General features: G+C 57.9%; 2 protein-coding genes across 2 annotated transcripts in view; one reads left to right on the top strand and one right to left on the bottom strand.

The window, feature by feature from the left end:
- Positions 1–683: 683 nt before the first annotated feature.
- LOC131090834 (WAP four-disulfide core domain protein 2-like) lies at positions 684–2,629 on the bottom strand. Its single transcript, XM_058036449.1, has 4 exons — positions 2,434–2,629; positions 2,042–2,176; positions 896–1,048; positions 684–802 (listed from the first exon to the last, which is right to left on the bottom strand). The coding sequence occupies exons 1-3, from the start codon at positions 2,519–2,521 to the stop codon at positions 897–899; spliced, it is 375 nt and encodes a 124-aa protein (XP_057892432.1). The 5' UTR covers positions 2,522–2,629; the 3' UTR covers positions 684–802; position 896.
- Positions 2,630–16,346: 13,717 nt separating this feature from the next.
- Positions 16,347–20,202, top strand: part of CTNNBL1 (catenin beta like 1) — a 48,084-nt gene continuing 44,228 nt past the window's right edge. Inside the window, exon 1 of the mRNA XM_058036144.1 lies at positions 16,347–16,430. Coding sequence (XP_057892127.1) covers positions 16,401–16,430 — 30 coding nt within the window. The 5' untranslated portion in view covers positions 16,347–16,400. The remainder of the gene's footprint in view (positions 16,431–20,202) is intronic.

Genomic DNA, 20,202 nt, shown 5'->3' with positions numbered 1-20,202 from the left:
ATCCCAGGGGCTGGGAGCAGGACCAGGCAGGTATGGAAGAAACAGGGCCCCTGGAGACCCATGGAGAGCAGGAAGTGTCAGGGGAAAGCAGGACAGGAACAGGACCCCCCCAGATTTGAGCAGGTGGGGAGGGATGTGACAGGGGCAGGCATGGGACTGTGGCATGTGGCTTCTACTGCCTAAAGCTCCTTCAGGCTTCTGCTGTGGGCAAGGTGCCATGGCCACGCTGGGAGGGCAGAGATAAGGAGGAGTCTGGGTGATGCTCATGTACGAGCACACACTGCAGCCTGTTTGTCCCCTGGCCACTGCAGGAGCACCTCTGCTCTGATGGGACACGGACACAGCTGCACCTTGACAGTGCTCTGAGCGTGGTGGAGGACCCAAGGTGGAGGAGCCAGTGTGCAGGGACAGCTGGGGCCATGGACCCATGGGACAGCCCCGGGCAGGGCACAGACCCTTGGAGGCATGACAGAGTCAGTCAATGCTGCTGCCTGTGTGAAGCCCTTCCAGGCATGCCTGGCATGGGATGGAGAGGCAGCCATGGCTTGTGATGGGGAGGTGGCCACAGCATGAACAAAGAGGTGGCCATGGTGTGGGATGGAGAGGCAACCACAGCGTGTAAGGGAGAAGCTGCTTTATTGGTGAGAGTGCAGGGGTCTTGCCCTGAGCAGAGAACCCCAGGGAGAAAATTGAGGCTGAAGGCTCCAAGTCGGGAGGATGGTGCAGGGCCACGGCCAGGGCATGAGGGATGGGCATCAGGCAGCAGCTTCCCTCTGGCTGGGCTGGCAGGAGGCGGCTGTGCCTGCAAAGGAGCAGAGGCTGTGAGCAGGATGGGTGCATAGGCACCGTGCTGAGGTGCTGTGGGATCCCCGGGGCTGGAATGCACCCAACTGACCTCACTGGATGGGTGTCACACAGGAGACCTTGCCACAACCGTTCCTGCAACACTTCTGGATCCCAGCGCAGTTGGCATCGGTCTTGCACTGGTTGGAGCAGATGCCCAGCATGGGGATGCCCGGGTTGACGGGTGGGCAGGTGCCAGGCTTCTCTGAAAGGCAAAAGAACATGGCTGAGACCTGCTGGCCCTGGCATGGGGGGCAGGGCCTACCCTGCAGCTCCCAAAGCTGTGGGCATGGCCCTGGCCCCTATCTGCCATGGAGGAGGGACCACCACAGTACCCAGCATTTCCCCCATCCCATAGATCCACTTGTTGGTGCTCCGCGCCATCTGGACCTGATGGGCACATGTCAGGGAGGTCACAGAGCATAGTGGCCCCCAATGGTCCCTGTGCCCAGTGTTCCCTCTTAGGGACACAGGGCTGGCACAGGATGCACAGCTGCAACATGTAGCTGTGGCCTTGGCCCTGCTGTCCTCTACAACTGCCATGGATGACCCAGGCTGTTTGTTCATAGCAGCCTAGGCCTCAGCCAGGATCATGGGCCCCCCAAACAGCCTTTGCCCAGCAGTGTGGGGCCCCTGCCCCGCTGTCCCACTGCCTGCCACTGGCACTGAGCTCTGGCTCTGCACCATGCTGCCCTCCACTGTGGTGCAGCCAAGGCAGCACTGCAGGCAGCCATGGAGGCACTGGAGCCTCCAGGTCACATCCATCTGTCTGCACCTGTGGATTCCAGCTCCTGCACCCATCTCCTTGGGTCACTGTCCAGGACTGTTGTGGTGAGCAACAGAACAGTGCCCCCACATCCTGGGCTGGCAGCTGCCCACAAGGCTGAGCAGGCAACAACGGCTGCAACGGGGAGTGGCGGAGACCCCACCCTCCACCCAAGCCCCAGCATCATTTAGGGCTGTCCACTCAGCCCCTGCACCGCTGAGAGGAGGAAGGTGCGAGCGTGGCCCAGCAGGAGCACGCCCCGAGCCTGCTGGGCTTCCATGCAGCCCCCAATCCTGCAGCTGAACACACATCGGGCACCCCGGCCCGTGGCCACCGCTGCGCCCTGGAGCACCCGTGCTGCTGGCTGGGACGGGCTGGGTGGCAGTGGCAGCGACTCTGGGCAGCACGGCCAGGAGCAGGAGGCAGTGTTACCGTCAGGCTTCTGGCAGGCCTTGCCGCAGGCTGCCGGGCAGCACTTGAGGGTGCTCTCGCAGTCGCCATCGGACTGGCACCCCACCGTGCAGTTCACCGCATCCGTCGCCGGGCTGGGGCACACGCCGGCTTTGGCTGCAAGGCAAAGGTGGGGCCGTGGGCAGGCGGGGGCGGCCGGCGCCGGGCAGGGCGAGGGCTGCGTCCCTTTCCGGGAGATGCTGCCCCGGCCCCAGGGCTGGGTCCAGGGATGCTGCCGAGCCCGACCGCGCCGGGCACGGGCCGGTGCTCGCCGCGGCCCCCACGCCGGCTGCCCTGGGGCTGGGAGGGAGGGATGCTGGCCGCTCGCCGGGCGTGCCGTGACGAGCCGTGCTGGGCCATGCGCTCATACTCACTGGTGTCATTCTGGGCGGATGCTGCCGGCAGCTCTGCCCACAGAGCCAGGAGCCCCGCCAAGATGAGGACGCTGCGGGCCGCGGGCATGGTGCAGGAACCGGCTGCGCTGTGGCCGCCCGGCCGGCCTTTAAGCTCCTCTCCAGGTGGGGCCGGCGGGCTCGGCCTTCCGGGTGGCTCCCAAGGGCCGGGCAGGGCCAGGCTCCCCCTTCGCGCTTGCACAACCCGAGTATCAGGTATCTGCTGCTGCTGGCTGCCGACCAGGGAGGGGGAGCCTCGAGGAGACTGGGCGGCCATGCTGAGAACTCGCCGGGCAGGAACAGCAGCCAAGCACCCCTGGCCACGGCCCCCGCAGGCCGGACCCCAGGCGGGCAGCGCCGCTCTGTGCCCGCCGGGCCGCTGGGTCGCCATGGCCCTGCCCTCAGCGATCGGCCCTGGGGATGAAGTGGTACCGCTCGCCGGGAGCGAGGCATGACCCGTCCCTGCTCAGCTCACCCTGCACCGCCCCGGCCACGGGCATGAGCTTGAATGGAGCTCCTGGCCTGGGTCGCAGGTGCTCCGAGGCCGGGAGGAGCCAGCAGTGCACACAGGGTTGTGGCTCGGCTCTGCTGCTGCTCACCCAGCTCCTGCGCCTGTTCCAGCCACTGTTCTCCTCCAGCTCTTGCTCCTCAAGTGAAGGGTGCTCCAGGCTCCCTGTGCCTTGGGCAGGTGCCTGCCCTGGGGCTGCCCTGCATGTTCCCACAGCCATGGGAGCTCCTGCTCAGCTGCAGCCCTGTCCCACGGACCCTGCCATCCTCACAGCCTCCCACAGCACTGGGGATGCAGATGGACCATCTGATCACCATTTGTGCAAGGGGCTGTCAGGGAATGTCACTGACATGCACTCCCAGTGCTCCAGGGCATGGTGGTACTGGGGCTGTACGGCCCCAGTCCCTTCAGCCTGTCCAGGATACCCTTCCCATGGCGCTGCTGTTGGCTCAGGACACTTAACTGCCCCAGGCAATGTCAAGCTGGGGATGGTTTGAATGGGCCCAGCTCGCCCACCTGGTATGCTGCCTGGCTCGCATCAGTGTTTGCCACTGTGCCAGCACCCATCCTCCTGCAGGAGGATGAAACCTGCCCTGTTCCTGGTGATGTGCTCTTGCTGCTGGTGGAGGCAGCCCCAGCTCCAGGCATCTTGTAAATTTGCATGGGCCAAGGGTGCATGGGGCCGGGACATGATCCCTGCCTGAGTCACGAGTTGGCGTCTGCTCTGCCGGGGTCCGTCTCCAGGTAATTTAACCCCACAGTCAACAATGTGGCACGGCGGCGTGGCAGTAAATCAGTAACTGTTTGCCTTTGCCTGTGGTCCCCTCCCTGCCGGGTGTTTATGCAGGAACAGGAGCCGGCGCTCAGCCGCCTGCCCCGCTGCCGCACCTCATGTCACCGCTGACGGCAGTGGGAGGTGACACACGGGCAGAGGCCCGGGGCGGCAGGGAGATCATCAAGGCAGCTGTTTTCCCTGTGCCCTCCCGGATGGGGACCTGCTGAGGAGCTGCAGGGACCTGGCCACGCTCAGGCTGGCTGGGATGCTCCCACAGCAGGCCCAGGGATGCCAGGAATGAAAGCAACCATCTTGCAGCCCAGTGGCCCCTGCAGCAGGGCCAGAGCACAGTGCTGTGTCAGCCGGGGGGGACGGCGGTGATAACAGCATGGAGGTCAGCACACTGACCACCAGGATGGAGAGGAGGGACGTGCACCATCCCTACCTGTGCTGCACAGGCACAGAGCCCACCTGGACCCAGCAGCAGCTTCTCTAGAGCAGCAGCACTGCTGCCAGTCCCACCCTGTGCACCCAGGGTCACTGGTGTCCCACTGTGACGTGGCTCTAGCCCTGTGCTGGTGCTGTCCTTGAGCATCATTGCCCTGGTCTGACCCTGTGACAACTCTGCCAGAGCCTGGGGTGACCCCAGCGTGGGGTGACCTTGGTGCTGGCAGTGAGCAGCCAGCACTGAGAGGCTCTGAGGGAGGATGCCAGCACAAGAGCAGCTGGATGACAGCAGATGGGAGCCAAGAAAAGGAAGGCTCATGGAAGGAGATGAGGAGAAAAGCACAGGGGAAACTGAGAGCTGGTGGGAGCAGCCTGGGCACCAGTGGTTTTGCCCTGCTTGTGCCCTAGCTCCAAGGTGCCCTGCTGGTTGCTGAGGGGACAATCCAGCTGAAGCTGCCCTCAGCCAGCTGGAGAGGGACTGAGCAAGCTGGCAGTGAGGCCAGCAGCTCCAGCCCACGCAGTTGACATCACCTTCTGGGCGACAGGAATGCTTTGGCTCCTGTCCCCAGTGCATGGCATCCAGGATATTGGCGTCCCCACCCTGGCCCTGCCAGGTGCTTCTTCAGCAAAGGCTGAGGATGGCTGTGGGGAACACAGGGGTCTGCCAGCTGTCCCCATGGCAAGCAGGATCCTGGCTGAGCACAGGGGGTCACCAGCCCCAAGCCAGGCCCCAAAGTGCTGCATCCCTCGGGAGCTGTGCTCACCAGCACTGAGCCTGGTCACGGTGGCTGCGCCCAAGCCTCGTGGGTGACCGTGGCTCCTCCATGGCAGCAGGGAAGTGCTGGAGTCACATCACCTGACTGCTGTGGTCAATGATTAAAAGGGGCACACTGAGGTGCCCCCGAGCAGTGAGCCAGCCTCCTGCTGCTGGCACAGAGCAGGGATAGCAAGTACAGGGATACAGAGGGACACCCCATCTCTGGAGATGCTGGGCCCCTCAGTGAGCAGCACAGGGTCCCCACACCATGGGCATGGACTGGTGCATGGCCCCTCAGGTCCAGCTGTGCACCTGCTGAGGGCTCCTGCCACACTGCCACATCCTGTCACATCCTGCCACAGCCGAGCCCCCCTGCCCATGCTGTCCCTGCAGTGCAAAGCTCAGTGGCTCTGCTGGCACAGCCACACTTCAGTGGTGCATGGATGCTCTGGAGCCTGGCATGTGCCTGGCTCTGTACTCTGGGATTGCTCCTACCTGCTCATTCCATGGGGACCCCTGCCCCAATCAGCCCCGCAGTGCTTCAGGAGCTAGCACAAGGCACCCACCCCAAGCCCCCCAGCACTCACCTTTCTCCTCACTATCTGTAGGGGCTGCATGCAGCTGGGCACACAGGGCCAGGATGCCCAGGAGCAGAACAATGGTGGTCTTCATGTTGGTGAATGCCAAAGGTATGGATGAAGAGCGCAGGTTGGCGGGGTTTATATCTGTGTGGAGCTGGGGAGGGGCCATGCACACAACCTTCGTGTGCCAAAACACTCACTGCTGCTGCGTGTCACAGTTGTGCCCGAGGCAATGACGGCCTGAGAAATGATTTACCTGGCCTTGTCCAGCCCTAGCAACCTGGCTGCATCAGGGAAAGGACCCTCAGCACTCTCATGGGGGAAGGGAGATGAGGCCATGGGCTGGGGTCACCCTACAGCCATGAGGAGCCCCGAACTACCCAGCTGTGACAAGTGATTAAATGAATTTTTGGGACAGGAACCCAGAGGGGGCTGCTCAGGAAGATGTTCCCCTGGGGGCTGCTGCGCTGGCAGTGTGTTACTGGGGTGCCACAGGGCTGTGGGTGTGCTGGGCCGTGCCCATCCCATAAACCCAGCACCTGCCTGTCCCAGTCCTGGCCTGGTGCCTGCTTCACGCCACGTCCGCTGGTGGAGCCTCAGGGGACAACAGGCTGGGTCCCCGCGGGCAAGCATGGCCTCAGGGGGAGCAGAGCGTGGGAAGCCTCCATGAGACACAAGGCTGGGTGCACCCGTTGCTGAGCACCATTCCTCCGTGGGGACAGGCCGGTGGCTCCGTGCCGACATGTCACTGGCTGCAGACATGTCCCAGCAGATGGGTGCTGTGGCGGGGTCAGCACTGCCTCTCACCTCCCCATGCTCCCAGACTGATGGAGGTGACCCTGGGATGCCCAAGGTAAAGGTGTGGGGGGTCACAGGGAGCCCAGCTGAGCATGTGAAGGGTGACCATGCCAAGGGTGAGGTGTGCTCCCTGCTCTTGGGACCCCGCTGTGCTGCCACTGCTGTGTCTGAGCCCTGCTGAGCAGGACGTCTGCTTCCTGCATCCCGTTCCACGCAGACAGGGGCATGGTCGGAACTGCAGCCCTGCTAGGGGGCTGTTCTGTGGCTCCTCTCATTGCTGAGCTGTGGCCATGCAGGCACAGCTCTGTGCCTCAATGAATGGCAAAGGGCACCTGAAGGTGCTGCCAGCAAGTTGGGCAGAGGCAATCTGACTTGGGGGACAGGGCAGGGGTCTGGCAGGGCTGCAGCAAAGCACAGGGGACAGCCAGGGCTGCAGTGGGTGCAGAGAGACAGAACCAGGCTTTTTGTGGGGCTGGTGGAAGAGACTTGTCCTGGGGTCCCAGTGTGTGGGGAGACACCAGGGACACGCCCTGCCTGGGAAGCTGTGACAAGGCCAGCCTGCCAGGATGCAGGCATCTGTGCTGAAGCCAGTGCGACCTCTGTGACCTCACCCAGGCTTTTACAGCTCAACGATCATACTTTCCCCCTTGGAAATTCCTGTGTGCGTCATCCCTGTTCCGAGCAGCCAAATGCATTTGTTGCTGGCAGAACTCTGTGTCTAAATCAAAAGGAAACATGAGCAGGAACCAGGGGCTTTGAGAACAGCCTGGTCACATGCATGGGGTCCCTTTGCGTGACATGTGCCACAGTGCAGTGGTGGCGATGTGGGGAGGTCACCTATCTCTCCCGAGCAGCCCCGGCCCTTTGGCTGGTGCTGGGGGGGGGCTTGCACTCTTCCTGCCCGGCTGCTGTGTGCCCGATGGGTGTCACGGTGTGGAGGGGCGTCAGCGATGGCCCGTGCCACTCGTGTGGCACATGGCAGTGTGAGCCTGGCGTGCTCTCCGCCACCGGGCTGTGGGGCACGGACCCCTGGGCTGGGCAGCCCCCTCCTCACCCGCAGCTCCTCCCAGCCGGTGCCGGTGCCTCCGGCGGCTCCTCCCGTCCCGTCCCGCCGGGTGTGGCGGCTCGGTGCCGGTTCCGTCCTGGTCCCGGCGCCGATCCCTCCCGGCGGCCGGCAGAGGAGGCTGTTGCTCCGCCGGAGCCGACCGGGAGCGGACCGGGCTGTGCCGGGCTCCGGCAGCGCCCCCCGTCCCCGTCCCCATCCCCGGGGGTGACCCAGCATGAGAAGAATGTGGAGCTGATGGAGCGGGTCCGGAGAAGGCCACGGAGATGCTCCGAGGGCTGGAGCACCTCTGCTCTGGAGCCAGGCTGGGAGGGCTGGGAATGTTCAGCGTGGAGAAGAGAAGGCTCCGTTACGGAGCCCAAGAGTTATGGCACCTTCCGGTGCCTAAAAAGGCCCCAAGGGAGCTGGAGAGGGACTTTAGACAAGGGCATGGAGTGACAGAACAAGGTGGAATGACTTCCCACAACCAGGGTTAGATTAGAGATTAGGAAGGAATTTTTCCCTGGGCAGTGAGGGCAGTGAGGAACTGGAACAGGCTGTGCAGAGAAGCTGTGGCCATCTCATCCCTGGAAGTGTTCAAGGCCAAGTTGGATAGGGGTTGCAGCACCTGGTCCAGTGGAAGGTGTCCCATGTGCTCTCGGACTGCTTGGTCCCGAGCTGGCACCATGGCTGCTGCTGGGTGCTGACATGAAAGTTCCTGTATGTGACACTGTTCCTAGAGCTGGGGGAGCTGAAGGACATCAGTCAGGCCCACAGCTGTCCCCCAGCTCAGGGTGAGCAGGATGCCCAGCACAGGCAGGGTATTGCCTGCTACAGCCTCGCTCAGCCCTGCCTTGAGCTGTCCCTCACCATCTGGGGGTTAAACAGCGCTGGCTGCCTGAACACTCGCAGGGACTGCTGCTCAACAGCAGCTCTAATATCCCCCATCCATAATGCAGTGAAGCCAAGACAAGATGCAAGGCTCTAGGCTAGGCTGGTGCTGGCTGCTCACGGCTCTGTGCCACGCGTGGTGCCCGGCTGGTGGCACGGCCACGCGTGGCGCCCGGCTGGCGGCGCGGCGCGGCGGCCTCCCAAAATGGGGATTTTATTACAGCCATACATCACAGCAGTGCCTGATGCGGGCGGACGGCGGTGATTTTTCTTCATGGTTTACAGACAAATGAGGGGAAGGAAAATTGATGTGAACTTTGCTATAGCGAGAGGTCGGGCGCGGGCAGGGAGCTGGTTATGGATGAGCCAGGGACTGCTGGGGCTGCCTGTCCCTGGGGCCCCTCCCAGCCCCCTGCTCCAGGCTGGATGGATGGGAGCACTGGCAGGGACAGGGCTGGGAGCATCGTGTCCAGCATGGAGACCAGGCTTCTGCTCCAGGGGCTGGGAGAGCAGGGGCTGCCATCCCTGTGGAGGGATGCCTGGAGGGATGCTCTGCTACTCAGGGGAACCATGTGAGCAGAGTTATTAATTCCAGCATAGTTTGGCCCTGCAGTGACAGGTGGGCTGCTGTCACTGGCTGCTGGTGAGACCTTGGCTGCTCTTACCACAATTAAAGTTGCCTCCAAACATCACAGTCCTGCCCAGTGTAAGATAACAGCTAATACCCTCCAATAGCAGTTATCAGCTTCTCCATATGGTCCATAAATATTAATACAATTCTAATTAGTTCCTTTAAGTACATTGCCTATATAAAATGTTTCCAGGACAATAAATCAGGAGCAGGTTGTCCGCTCACCCTGCTCATGCCCATTGCACAGGGACTGGTAAACCCCATGGTTTATCATTAACCCCTCCCCTTAGATCCTGGGAGAAGAGGGGCCCAGGTGCAGTGTGTGAGCAGGGAACACCCTGTAACCCTCAGCAGCAGTAATTCTTTGATGTATTTCCCCAGGTGCACCTGGTTTGCATTCCCAGTGATTTGCTCAATACCAGGACTGCCCATGTCTCATCCTGGCAGACAGTGGCTCTGGACTGAAGGCTGTGTGTTGGTGTGCTCCTCTGGAAGATCTGTCCCAGCTGCAGCAGTGCCATGTGTCCTCTGGCACAAGGCAGGGCTGCTGCTCTGTACAGACCCTGGCTTTCACCCCCACCTCTGATTCTTCCTTCTCCTGGGAGGTGACAGAGGTACAGAGGTGACCATCCTGCTCAGAGCTCTCCTGTGAGCTGGAGGAGATGGGATCCCCTCAAAGGTGCTGTGTGGGGGTGAGTGTGCACACAGGGTGACATGGCTCACAGGGGTGCAAGGGGCACAGAGCACTGGCTGGGACACAGGCATTATGTCTGAGGGGAGCATGGCATTCATCCTTCCAGCACTCTGGCTTTGGCAGGACCGGAAAAGAACAAATACCAAACTCATTTGCTTGAGGAGGAATTAATACTGTGTGAAGCCTGTAGTGGATGATTTAGGAAGTGAATTTAAAATCTCAACACAAATAGATTTTTTTATAAGGTCAGAGGAAAGATTAAACGCTACAGACAAGCACAGCACTTGCCATTTCCAGCATCACTTTCACCATAAATATTTTGGGCTGGCGCTGTCCCTGCGTTGTCCACGTGGGTCTGAGGCTGCTCACCACAGCAGTGCTGGAGGCCAGGATCATTCACCATCCCCTTCCTTACCAGGCTGCTGCCAGCACATGGAAGCAGCCAGTGATGCTCCATGGTGAGAGGAAGTGGTGGTGGTGTGTGTGCCCATGCTGCTGGGGGTACTGGAGCAACCAGATCCAGCCTGGGCAGGATCTGTTCCCAGACCCCTCTGGTTTTCCTGCCAGTGGTTCAGGGGGAATCCAAACTGTGGGGCTCACCTGGCATGGTGTGTGCCCATTGCCAGTTCCTGGCTCCTCCTCCTGGTGCCTGGCAGCAACCAGGATTGATGGCAAGAGATTTGAAAGGCTCCAAATGTGGAGGTTATAGCACTGAGCCACCTCCATCCATCACTGGCCATTCATTACCAAGTAACACCCTGCACGCTGGGCTGATTTCACACCTTATCTGAACCCAGCAGCTGTGCCCTAAATCCTGAGTGCCGAGACTGTCTGGAGGAATTCGGCTGCCTGTGCTTAAAATTAGTGTTAGCATCTATCATTTCCCTACACCAAATGGCTTTTGTGTCGGCACTTGGCAGCGCTCATCCGTCACCGGGGCTGCAGGCTGCCCAGCACCATGCCCTCTCTGTCACTGTCACAGGACCCCTTGTTGGCAAAATGTCACCCAAAGAACAAGTGCAGCGGCTCGGCCTCTCCTTTCAGCTGGCCTGGTTGGCAGTGCCAGCAGTGAGGGAGTCCTTTGTCCCCTCGCATGGCAGGCACCAACTCTCCCTGTCCCTCCAGCCCCGCCGCAGCCAGGCATCTGGCACGGGCACAGCCTGACACGTGTCCCCTGGCATGGTGGCTCACTGCCACAGTGCCACGATGCCAGCACAGCCATGGGGCCGGGTGCCTGTGGCTGCAGTGCCCTCAGCCATTCCTGGTGAGGTGAGCTGCTCCTGGCAGGCTGGTGCTGCCGGAGCTGTCGGCGTGATGAAAAGCCTCCCGCAGCAATGCAGATAACATACAAGCACAGGTCAGGCGAGGCCCCTGTAGCCCATCCATCAGGCGCAGCAGCTACAGGCGCTCCTGGTGCCACCATCTGATGCACGTTATGCGGCACAAATGTGTTTCTTCCCCCAAGGTTAAACGGATGAGTGAGGTTCAGGCGCTGACAGCTCCGCCTGCCCCGCGCCAGCGATAAACGAGCTGCAAGAACCAGAGGGAAAAAAAAAGGTTTGTTTTCTGTCAAATGCTCCTTTTGATGGTGCTGGCACGGTGATGGTGGCAGTGCTGAGATGAGCATGAGGATGGGACCTGCTCGTGGTGTGGCTGCAGGGCAGGCAGCGATGGCACCATCACAGCTGTGTTGGGTGATGGGCAACAACAAGGGCTTGGTGAGCTGCTGGCGTACTGAGTGATGCTGGCAGCAGGCACTTAGCGTGCCCCCAGCGTGCTGTCAAGCCATGCCGGGACTGGCAGGGATTGAATGGGATGGTGGCAAGCCTGATCCTTCCCAGGGAGCCTGCCTGCCATGGGTGCTGCCCCAGACAGAGTGCCAGGTGGGGATCCCCCACCCTTTGCAGTGTCCCTGCCAGGCTGCTGCTGCCCTGCTCAATGTCACACTCAGGGCCTGTCAACGTGAAAAAAGGTTTGCAGGCGATAAGCGATGGGGCTGCGGCCGCGCCGCGCCGCCCGCGCGTGATTTACTGCAGCGTCGCTAACGGAGCGCAGATTTTTCTTAATCTAAATTGAAAACTACTCAAGTAGAAAAATAATTTCATTGCTTCATCCTGAAGGGGCGGGGGAGAGGGAGGGGAAGAGCTGTGCCAGGGCAGGCAGGGCCACAGCTGCCTGCACCCCCTGGGCCACCATTCCCCATGGCCTTGGGCAGCTCCTGCACTGGGGACATGCAGCAGCTGCTCCAGCTCGGACAGAAAAAATGGGTTGTGTGGGGAGGGGGCAGCTGCCAGGACTTAGCTCTGGGGTGTCAGGGTGCACCCAGTCCCTGCTGGGATGCAACCCCCCAGTGCAGGTTGATGCTGGCACAGGTGGGGATGTGCAGCCTCACAGATAGATTGGTAATTTGGAGCACGAGTGAATTCTGGGAGCATTTGCTGAGCTGGATAATAACGTGCCCAGTGAGCTGCATCCCATGCATGCTGCCAAATTAAAGAAATTTTTTTCTCCTTTAATTTAAAAGTCACCGTTGGGAAATCTCCACTGGCCGCAGAAGTGATTTCCCCTAGGCTGCCTTTCTGGAGAAATCTTTAATTTTGATTGTCACACTTTGTGGAGTTTATCTCAGGGAAGCAGAGCCATAAATAAGGTGCTGCTTCAGCACGCAGCCTCCAACTGTACCAGGACAGTAAGTGGCACTGCCACAGGTGAGGAGCAGGGACAGCCTGACCACAAGCACCCTCTCCCCTTGAACCTTCCTCTTCCCTCCCCCATCTACCCTCAGCTCAGTGCCTGCTTCTCACAGCCTGATTTCACAGGTCAGCAACCTTTAATTACCCGGGCCTGTCCCCACCCCTCCCACCAAATGATTCGCAGGTTCATGAAAATCTCATTAACCATGAGAGCACAGCTGGGTTCCTGTGCTGGCACTGGAGCCCTCCAGCTCCTGCTGTGCTGTGGGCTCAGCCAGTGCTGTGCCCTGGCATCCAGCAGCACAAGACCCCAGGACCAAGCATGCAGGAGCTGTGCCAGGCTTTCAGAGTGGGAAGGTGGCACTGCAGAGGGAGGGCACAGGCTGTGTTTTGCTCTGTGCTTACACCTTCACAGCCCCAGCTCAGCTGGTCACGGTGCTGTGGGGCTGGAACGGGTGTCACAGTCACACTGGGGAGGTGGCAGCTCCCAGGGCTTCCCCGACACCTCCAGGGAACCAGCAGACAACCATGATAAGGGGCCTGTCCTCTCCCTCCTGGGGCCTGGGGAGGGCATCTCCCAGCAGCTTCTGAGCAATTAAGAGGCGGTAAGGGATTCAGGCAGCTCCCTTCGGCACAGAGCCGGCACAGCAGTGCCGGGTGAGCTCAGGAAAGGTTACACCATTTGCATTTTACCCTTCAGTAATTCCAACACTTACGGGTGCAATTAAGCAGCAGCCTGGTGTTATGAAGCTATCAGGGCGGAGAGACCTGAATCCCAACGATCCTGCGTGCGTGCCTGTCCCAGACTGCTCCATCTGTCTGCGGTGACACCGCCGCGGTGCCGGCGGCTCGCAGGGATGGGCTGGGATTCCATCTCGTGCCCATTGTCCCCTTGCTGGTGGCTCAGCCCTGTCCAGGCACCCGGGTTTGATGCTCTCAGAGGGTGAGCACACGGAGGGGAGTGAGTGTTGGGATGGTGGAGCAGGTCCAGGCCCGTCACCACAACAAAGCATCTGATCTGATGGTGCCCTCCAAAGGACAGCCCCTGGCCTGCTTTGCTCAGTGTGTAACCCCCTGATGGGGCAGAGCTGGATGGACCTCGATGTCTGTCCCAGTGCCAGGGGCACATCTCTGCAGTGGAACAGGGTCTCCTCAATATTTGCTGGCCCCTATCCTCTGTGGGAGGACTGTGGCCATTCTCCTTCCCTGCTTCAGTGGGACAGCAGGCTGGGAGAGCTGCTGCCTTCCCCTTTAAGCATCATCCCAGCTTAATTCAATGGTTTTGAGTCCCGGCTCATGATTTCTGCAGCAATTTGGGCTGAGATTTCTCTCTTTCCCTCCATTATCCACTCTGATTAACTCAGCTGGCCCTGTCAGCTCCCATTCCGGCGCGGGGAGCCCTGTGAGAGCCTGTTAAAATGCATGAGCCTGTGGCAGCCGCTCCACTGCCCAGCCAGGCTGAACCGAGCAAGGGGCTGCAGGCAGCAGGGCTGTGGTGGGGAGCTGGGGACTCTGGGGGTCCAGGGATGGGGTGCAGGTGCTGTGGGGGTGCCAATGCCCCCTGTGTTAGCATGGGGGTGCCCTGGCCAGAGCTGAGCCAGGGGGGGACCCTGTGGGGTGCAGGACCCAGTCACCCCCACATGCCAGGCTGTTGGGTGGCAGACTCTTCCCCCATGCAAAGGCTCATTTCCATTCCAGCTCTGACTTGTTCCCTTTTTCTCATTTTAATAAAGACGAAAGCATCCGGAAACGCGGCTGCACCCGCCAAAGAGCGAGATCTGACATAATTAAAAAGTGGCTTCAATCAGGCTGTTTTCCTAATGGTTTGTCATATCAGCCCACACGGCCCTGCACCCCCGGTGCTCCCAACCCCCTGAGGCATCATTTACATTTCTTAATAACCCCTCATTAATATTCATGACGTGGGGAGGGTAATAACGGCTGAGTGCACACCACTAATTCAATTTCAGCGAGCCTCAGTGTGTTTAGTTAATCACTGGGGGACCTGGGTTACTCAGTACAATTATTTATTCGGAATTAGATCTCGAGGCATCTGGGTTGAAACCTGAACTCGGAATAAAATTAAAGCAGGATTCTCCTCCTCCTCCCACCTCCGCTCCCATCCATGGTTCTGAGCATCCCCTGCAGCCCTGCTTTGCTGGGATGAGGATCTGGTGTTTCCATGCTGAGACCATTGCATAAGCACCATCTGCAGCTGCTGCTCTGTCCTGGCTCCTCTGTGCCCATCCAGGGAAAAGTGTCAGGAAAGGCGTGGGGACATGGTCAGCCCTGAGGATGGTGCCCCATCCCCTGTGGAAGGAGGGTGCCTGGGACGAGGAAGCCAGGAGTCCTTGTTCTCCTGACCAAGCCAAGTCTCAGGGTTTGCTCCAGCCTATCCAGAGCCTTCAGCCCCTCGCCCAGCTTTGCTGCATGTTCCACCTGGGAGAGGCTGGAGCCAGCCCCATGCAGCTGCTCATCTCCATCCTTCATTTATTTCCTTGAGAGCTTTTTTAATACTTTGATTTTGCTCCTGGTTTCGCTTTTTAATTCAATATTTTGTCCCTGTGCTCCAGCTCACCTTATTGGATAAAAATTCTGTTATTGCATCCTGCCCTGTAGGACTGGATGAGAATTTGGCTTCCCAGGCAGCAATGCAGAATGCAGTGCCTGGGTTCTTCAAATTCCTGCCTTTTTTTTTTTTTTTTTTTTTTTTTTTTTTTTTTTTTTTTTTTTTTTTTTTGAGTGTTGCCCCTGGCCTTTGAGTCCTGTCAGGGAGGTGAAGTGAACATTTTCTATCTTTTTCTTTAACAAGAAGCTCGAGGCAAAGGTGCCGGCCTCGATCGCTGTGCTCAGACTGGGGCTCTTCCTGTCACTGGTGGTTTTTGCCTTCCCCCAGCTCCTCCCAGAGCTGTTCCACACTCTGGGAATGAGGTGGCGGGGAAGCCTCGGGGCAGGAGCGGCTCATCACATTCTGTGTGTGGTCAGTTCTTATCCCCACTTGTTGTGCTTATCCCTGGGTGGGGGTGACGCTTCCCAGTAGCTGAATCCTGTTCCCAGTATGTGCCAGTATCCCTCCAGTGTCTCCAAATGTGGCAGTTTCACAGCTGGGGAATTATCTGAATGCTCAACATCCCAAAGCCAGACGAGCTAATAATTATCTTCTATTTATCTCATCTTTAACGTGCAGATTTGTTGAGTTAATTTTGCCATGACCGATCTCCTACATTTTCTCGAAACAATGGGGGATGCGAGGGACTCCTTCAAAAACATTATATATTTTTTTAATTTTCTGAGATTTCTCAAACCAGACTCCTGCTGAGATAACTGCGTAATAGCTGCGATCATTATGAAAAATTATTTTAGCTCAAAACTGTTTTTTAAAGCACAGTTGAAATAAATTCAGTACGATTTTGGCCGAGTTGACTCTCTCCTAATTATTCTTATTTGTTAAATTGAGAAATGCCACAATCTGTCTGGGGTTCTGCATCTTGTGGAATTACAGAGCGATTTGTCACGACCTCAGCAAGCAGAGGGGCCGGCACGGCGCTGCCGCCGCGCTCAGGGCCCGGTTATTGGCGTGTGTTCAAGGTGACAGCGGTTAATGACGCCGGGTATAAATAGAAATGTGTTGTCAATAACCGCTGGCAGCGCCTTTGCAAGGTTATGGAAAACGTGGCCCGTAAAACGCTGATTGCCGCTGGCCCGGGGGCAGCGCTCGGGGGGCTCTGCCGGGTGTCGCTTTGCCCGGAGCACAGCGGGGACGGGCCCGCCGTGGCACCGGCTGCTCGGGGCGGGGCGGGCCCTCCTGTCACCGGGGGTACACCGGGGTCTCGTTCTCTCCCTGCCCTGTGCCATGTGGCACCGGGGGACAGGCGGGATGCCCCGAGCCCAGCCCCGGGACCCGTGAAGGGCGGGGGCGGCCCCGGTGCCCCGCTCCCGTTCGCGACATGCCCGCGCTGCTTTACGGCAGTGTGGCGCCTCCCGCCTCCCCCTTTCCGGCACGGCCCACCCCGCCTCGCTTTCCGGCAGTGTGGCGCCCCGCCACCCGGCCTGCGCTGCCTGCCTTACGGCAGGTGTCGCGCGGCCCCGGTGCTTTGCGACAGGTTCCCGGTGGCGGGGCCCGGTGGGTGCGATGGACGTGGGGGAGCTGCTCAGCTACCAGGTGAGCTCGGGGGGTTGGGCCGCGCTGGGGGTGTCGCGGCCCCCTGCCGGAGGTGACCCCGTCCATGGCCCCGCTGTGGCGGCAGCGATGCTGCTCCAGCTCCGGTGCGGCCGCGGGCCTGGGGCGGCCGCCGTGCGGGGCCTCACCGGCCGCACTCGCACGAGGGCTGGTTAAAGTGCCGCTAAGTTTTGGGGGTCTGTCTCCTCTTCGGAGCGGTAGTATCCGGTAGGAGCCGATTATCGAGGGCTCCGCGGCTTTGCCGGTGTTGGTTCGGGCGCAGATGAACAGATTGTGCCCGCCTGAGCTGGAGCGGAGCCTGAGCTCCTTCCGTGGCTGTTCTAGCGTGTCTGTTTTACCCTGTTTTATGACAAAACCCATTTAATTTCATTTTAATCAAAATACGTTTTAAAAAGTTTTCCTTATAAAAGTTTTCCTTTACTCGGAGCGTTTTCTTCCCTTGCCCTGCGGTCACTGATGGCTCGTTGTGTGCAGCTATCGAGTGGTTTATTGTCCCGGAGCAGATTTCAGGTGTTCCTGTGAAACAGGGAATGAGGGCATGAACTGCATGAACATTTTGACACCTTGGCTGGGATAATGCCGGGCTTTGTTTCACTTCTCAGCCCGGCTGCAGCCGTGGGGATTCCCTGGGTGAGGAAAACACCCCGAGGCATTTTCAGCCTGTAGGTGTGACCAACTCTGCTCCGAGCTGAGAGTACGGAATTCCTGGTGCTCTCCTGGTGTGCAGGGAATTCCTGGTGCCCTCCTGGTGTGCAGGGAATTCCTGGTGCCCTCCTGGTGTGCCTCATTCCGTGGGGCACGGAGGTGAAGGGAGTGTTGCTGTTCACTCCGTGTTTGTGCTTTGGGAATGTGGTGTTGGGAGATGCTCAGGGGAAAAGGGGAAGTTGCTGTTGGTTTGAGAAGTTTCTCAGCCGTTTTCCCGATGGTATTGAAGTTTCTGGGGCAGTCTGGTTTTGAGAGCTCTGCTGGATTCTTCCTTGATAATCTCCAGAATGTTTCCCTCTGTGGATTGCTCTGTCTCAAGCATCCTTCCACATCCTGCTGCATCCAACAGCACAGCCCTGCTGCTCTGAGATCCACTCCACCTCTGTATTTATCTTTTTCAAATGTGATTTTTCAACATCAAATTGGAATTCTCATTTCTTACATTCCTGTGATTCTTTGGCCTTGTCCACCCCATCTGGGGCTTAGCTATATCATCCCTTACATGCCTGGGATGCAGTTTAGGGCACAGAGAGGTAAACCTGAATCAACTTTGTCATTTTTTAACCAAGTTCCAGCTTGGGGTTTTGTTAGGTGGTTTTTCTCTTGCTCTCAGAATGTGAACTCTCCAGGATTCCCTCCACTCTGGAGGGAAGTGTCCATCCACTTTGCTTTGCTCTCTTGGATTTTGTGCAGTTTTCCCTTGGATGAGCTTTCAGCACGGGCAGGGGGTGATTGCTTGTGACAGTGGGGGCTCTATTCTGTCAAGGTAAAGAAGTGCTGCTTAGCTGCAGGGTATCTAAATTTTAATTCCATTTCTTGCTGCTAAAATTGTTCTTAGCTGTGGGGAAAAGCATTCTGCAGCTTTCAGCCAACTGCTGAAATAGTTCCTGAAGGATTTGCCCTGGCTCTGTGCTCTCCTGGGCTCTCAGCTGAATGCAGGTGGTTCTTGTGTCACTGGCTGGGGTGATGCTTTAGGGAGCATTGGAAGTTAATGGTGCTCAGTTCAGACCTCCAGAACTGGATACAATGGTGGGTACAGGTGAAAGAAGTGGAGGAGCAGCAGGCAGGCAAATAGCTCTGGTTCTGAGAAAATGAGATTCCCTTCTGTGAGGGCATTTCCTGCTGAGAGGTGCAGGAAAATAGTTGCAAGCGGCAGATTTCACTGCCTCCCATCCTGTGGGTCAGGCTCTGCCTTTGGGGAGGGTGGCTTGAAGAGGATGGCCAGGGGAGGGTGGCTTGGCAGCTCCTGCAGCAGCTCCTGGCCCACTCCAGCCCTGGATTTGGGATCTTCCCTGCTCTGGGCTGGGCTGTGGGCTGGCTCAAGGTCTCCTTGGCTGTCCTCAATGCAGGGATGGTACCGGCTGTCAGGGAGGTGGTGTGATGCCTCAGCTCTCTGATTTTAATCTCTTGCTTCAAATGAGTTGGTCTTCTTAACCTCCCTCAGCACAACCCAAAATAATTGCTTTCCTCTTAGACTGTTTTGAATTTTCTCCTCTAAATGTGTAATCTGTGCCCTTGCTTCGGCAAGATGTTCTCCCTCAGAGCCAAACTTGGCGTGGAAGACTGCAGGCACAGTGCCACCAATTCAGCACCAAGTGTCTGCCAGAACGGGAAAAGAAACCTCTTGCAACAAAAAATACAATTAAACAGCACCTGGCCGTTTATCCGAAGCTCAGGAATCCATAAACTTTACGTGTTGCTGCAAAACAGTTGCAGATGGTCTAAAGTGATGATTAAATATTGCTGCTGTTTGCCCAGATCCTCCGTGTTTGGTCTCTGATTACAGAGGGTAATTAAGAGGACAAAGCCAACTCCGGGCCTATTCAGAGTCTTCTTTCAGATGTCCTGGGAGGGAATAAGGGAGGTTATTTGAATTCTCATTAACGGCAGATTTCATCAGTGTGAGTGATCATTGCAGAGCCCTGCTAGTGTCAGTAAGATCAAGCAGCAGAGGAAGCAGAAACTGTGGGGTGAGATCTGCCTTCAGCATCCTGGGTGATCTCCCCGGGGTCTGTGTACAGGGATGGATCTCTGTGTATCATCATTTCTGCTGCTGGTATGGATGATTTGCTGTCAATTTGCATTGTAATGGATGCATCTGATGGTAGGGGCAGCTCAGCTGAGCTGGTTGTTGGCTACTCACAGCATTATTACCCCAATACCTCCTTTGCTGCCAGCAGTTAAAACAAGGAGCTGACATTGGCTCATCTGTCTGCCTCATCCCTTGGCTCTGCTCCTGGGAGTACAGCCCCATGCTGCCAGAGCTGTGCTCTCACAGGGTGGCACATGAATCTCTAGTTTACTTCCCAGTGTATTGTCTTTGACCACCAAACCAGAGGGTGTCAAGATCCCTGTCCTGCACCTCCCTGATATGTTCCTTGGATGGTTCAGAACCTTGCAAGGGAGTCTGGAGGGCACAGGGGTGCATTCCCTCTGAAATTAATAATCTGTATCCCTGTGGGTACCTGTGATTGCATTTCCACCTGTCATTGCATTGTCATTGCATTTGCCTCAGATTGTGCGATTTTGGAGCTCTTGGGTCTCTGAGATTTCTGATTTTCCTGGGGTACCAGATTTTAGCACTCAGATCCTGCACCATTTAGAAGTGCTGTGTGTCATGCCTCAGGAAGAAAAAGCATGGGAAAGTGAGATTGATCGTAGCCTGGTTTATCACAAACATTGGAAACAGAATTAGGAAGTCATTGAAGATTCCTCTGGAGATTAGGATCCCAAACTGACAGCTGCTGTGCTGCTTGCTGAGTGGCTCTTTGGAGCAGCCTGGGATGTGGGCACAGAAGCTGCATCATTTATAAAGATTTATTTCAGATTTCATTAACAAAAAATTCCTGAGCCTCACAGTAATGAGGTTACTTCCAAAACAGATACCTTAGTAATATGAAACTCCTGAGTATTTCCTGAGTAATATGAAACTGCTGAGACCTCTCTAAACCTTCCTTATGTTTGGCAAAGGCTGAAGCAATCAGGATTCTGAGAAATGTGTGTTCTGATTTTTGTGGTGTACTTAACCCTGATATTAATGTGCAATCAC

The sequence above is a fragment of the Melospiza georgiana genome, chromosome 17, assembly GCF_028018845.1.
Source record: "Melospiza georgiana isolate bMelGeo1 chromosome 17, bMelGeo1.pri, whole genome shotgun sequence".
Classification (NCBI taxonomy): Eukaryota; Metazoa; Chordata; class Aves; order Passeriformes; family Passerellidae; genus Melospiza; species Melospiza georgiana.
This window is presented reverse-complemented; position numbering and strand designations above follow the sequence as displayed.